The 2,231-nt window shown below is 36.7% G+C and overlaps 1 protein-coding gene across 1 annotated transcript; it reads right to left on the bottom strand.

The window, feature by feature from the left end:
* Nucleotides 1-8: 8 nt before the first annotated feature.
* LOC106778669 (pentatricopeptide repeat-containing protein At4g22760-like) lies at nucleotides 9-1,516 on the bottom strand (the record flags this gene model as incomplete). Its single annotated transcript, XM_014666652.2, has 1 exon — nucleotides 9-1,516. A coding segment is annotated over exon 1 (1,023 nt), but the record flags the coding sequence as incomplete, so codon positions are not given.
* Nucleotides 1,517-2,231: the final 715 nt, after the last annotated feature.

The following is a 2,231-nucleotide window of genomic DNA, read 5'->3' as shown; positions in this document are numbered from 1 at the left end:
TCTGTTAGAGTGTTTGACATTCTAATGTCCCTCAGTTGTGCACAAGCTGACATAGCCCCCACCATTGCTACCTCAGTGATTTTGATCCCTTCTTCTCTCATTTTCTTGTACATGTAAATGGCTTCCTTTGTGTATCCATTTTGTGCATAACAAGCAAGCATCGCTGCACAAGCAGATGCAGACTGCAGCGCAGGTATTCCATCAAATACTCTTCTTGCTTCCTCCACGTTACCTAACTTACCATAACCTGCTATCATTGAAAACCAAGTGATCTCATTCTTGTCACTCATTAAATCATNCAATTCCTTAGCAGCTTTCATGTCTTCACAATTTGCATATCCANCAACCATGGTAGTCCAAGTAAAACAATTGCGTTCTCCCATGTTATCAAAGAGCCACCGTGCATCAACCATCATTCCTACTTTAGCATACCCACAAATCATCGCCGTCCAAGCAACAACATCCTTGTCATCCATCCTATCAAACACGTTGCGTGCATCACTTATACAGCCAGATTTTCCATACATGTCAAGGAGTGCAGTTTGCACAATCTTGTTTCCAAGAAACCCGGACTGCACCACTCTGGCATGCACTTGTAATCCTTCAAACAAAGCCCAGACTCGTCCACACGCGCTAAGTACTGAAGAGAAGGTGAGCACGGAAGGCAAAATCCCGTTTTGATGCATTCTAGCATAGGTAGAAATGCAATGGTGAAGATGGGCACGATGGGATAGGAATGCACGAATGAGGGAGGTCCAAAGGAAGCCATTGGAACAATTTGGCATTGTGTCAAACAGTTGGTGGGCATAGCAAAGATTGGCGTCTTCACCGTGTAATTGGAGAACTCGATATAACAAACGACCCATGTATTGATAAAAATGATGGGGTGGTTGTTGAGGGAGGAGTTTGAGAAAAAGAGCATGGGTTTGTTTTAGATGATCAATGGTTTTGACAGAGTTGAGCCATTGCATTAACGGAAGCTTAAATTTTGTGGTTCGGATTTGGGATGACAGTGAAGTAAAAGTTGTCATTTTAAACTTTGCTTATATTACAAAGTGAGAAGAAAGTATAAGATATAGAGCAGCGGTTGACGACATTTTACAAATTTTGTGGTTTCGCATGAGAGCATGGTCAGGAAAATCCGCGAATTTGTAGAAGGATACCACCACGAGAGGGGAATCGAGTTCGGGCTCGGGTTCGGATCCGGGCGGGTCCGGAATTGGGACGGTGGGCCCAATGTGAGAGAAGCACTTGGAGAGCGTCGTGGTTTGAAGAGTGTGAGAATTGGAGAAGAGAGAAAAACTGCGGAGCGAGGGTTTCGGAGTTCCAGAACACGATTGTGTGGGTTCCGAGAGGGTAACGGAGGGCGACAGTAACGGTGACTGACTGTGACGGTGAGGGTGACGGAAGCCTTGCACTGAGGGCAAGCAATGGTGGAGGAGGAGGTATTATGGTTCTGTTTCTCAGCATGGAGGCCGCGTTTGGATATGCTTCCATTTCGGTTATTTTGTATGTAAAATGAACCAAACCAAGCTTTTCAACCCAAAAGTACGACCCGGGCCCAAGAATTTTTCACTACATGGGGTTTTTTCTTGCTTCTAAATATATTTAAGAATGTATATTTTAGAATATATTTCTAAATTTAAAAATATCTCTCGAAATAAACATTTTAAAATATAATATTTTGAATATATATTAAATTAGACCATTTAATGTATTTTTAAATTTAGAATATTTTTTAAATTGTGTAATTTAAAATATATTTATTAATAATTTTGAATTGTATCATTCACAAACTACATTTGAATATAAAAATATATTTTAAAAGGTACATTCTAAAATGAATTTTATTAAATACATTTTAAATTGNATAATTCAAAAGATATTTTTAGATTAACAAATGTATTCTAAAATACACATTTCTTAATGTATTATTTTAGGATAATGATATTTAGACAACATTTTTTTGACAACATTTAAATATTGATTATGTGTCAATATGTGATTGATAAAAAATTATTCCACAATCAATAATAATAATTATAAACATTATTGTGGAGTAATTTTTTATCAATCATATATTGACACATAATCAATGTTCAAATGTTGTCAAAAAAATGTTGTCTAAATATCATTATCCGTTATTTTAATATATTTTGAAATGCATATTTCAAAACGTATTTCTAGATCAAGAAATATTATTCAGATTGCATNATTCATAATATATTTAA

This window comes from Vigna radiata, unplaced genomic scaffold, assembly GCF_000741045.1.
Source record: "Vigna radiata var. radiata cultivar VC1973A unplaced genomic scaffold, Vradiata_ver6 scaffold_147, whole genome shotgun sequence".
In the NCBI taxonomy this organism is placed as follows: Eukaryota; Viridiplantae; Streptophyta; class Magnoliopsida; order Fabales; family Fabaceae; genus Vigna; species Vigna radiata.
The sequence above is the reverse complement of the archived record's forward strand: the minus strand, read 5'-3'. Positions and strand labels throughout refer to the sequence as shown.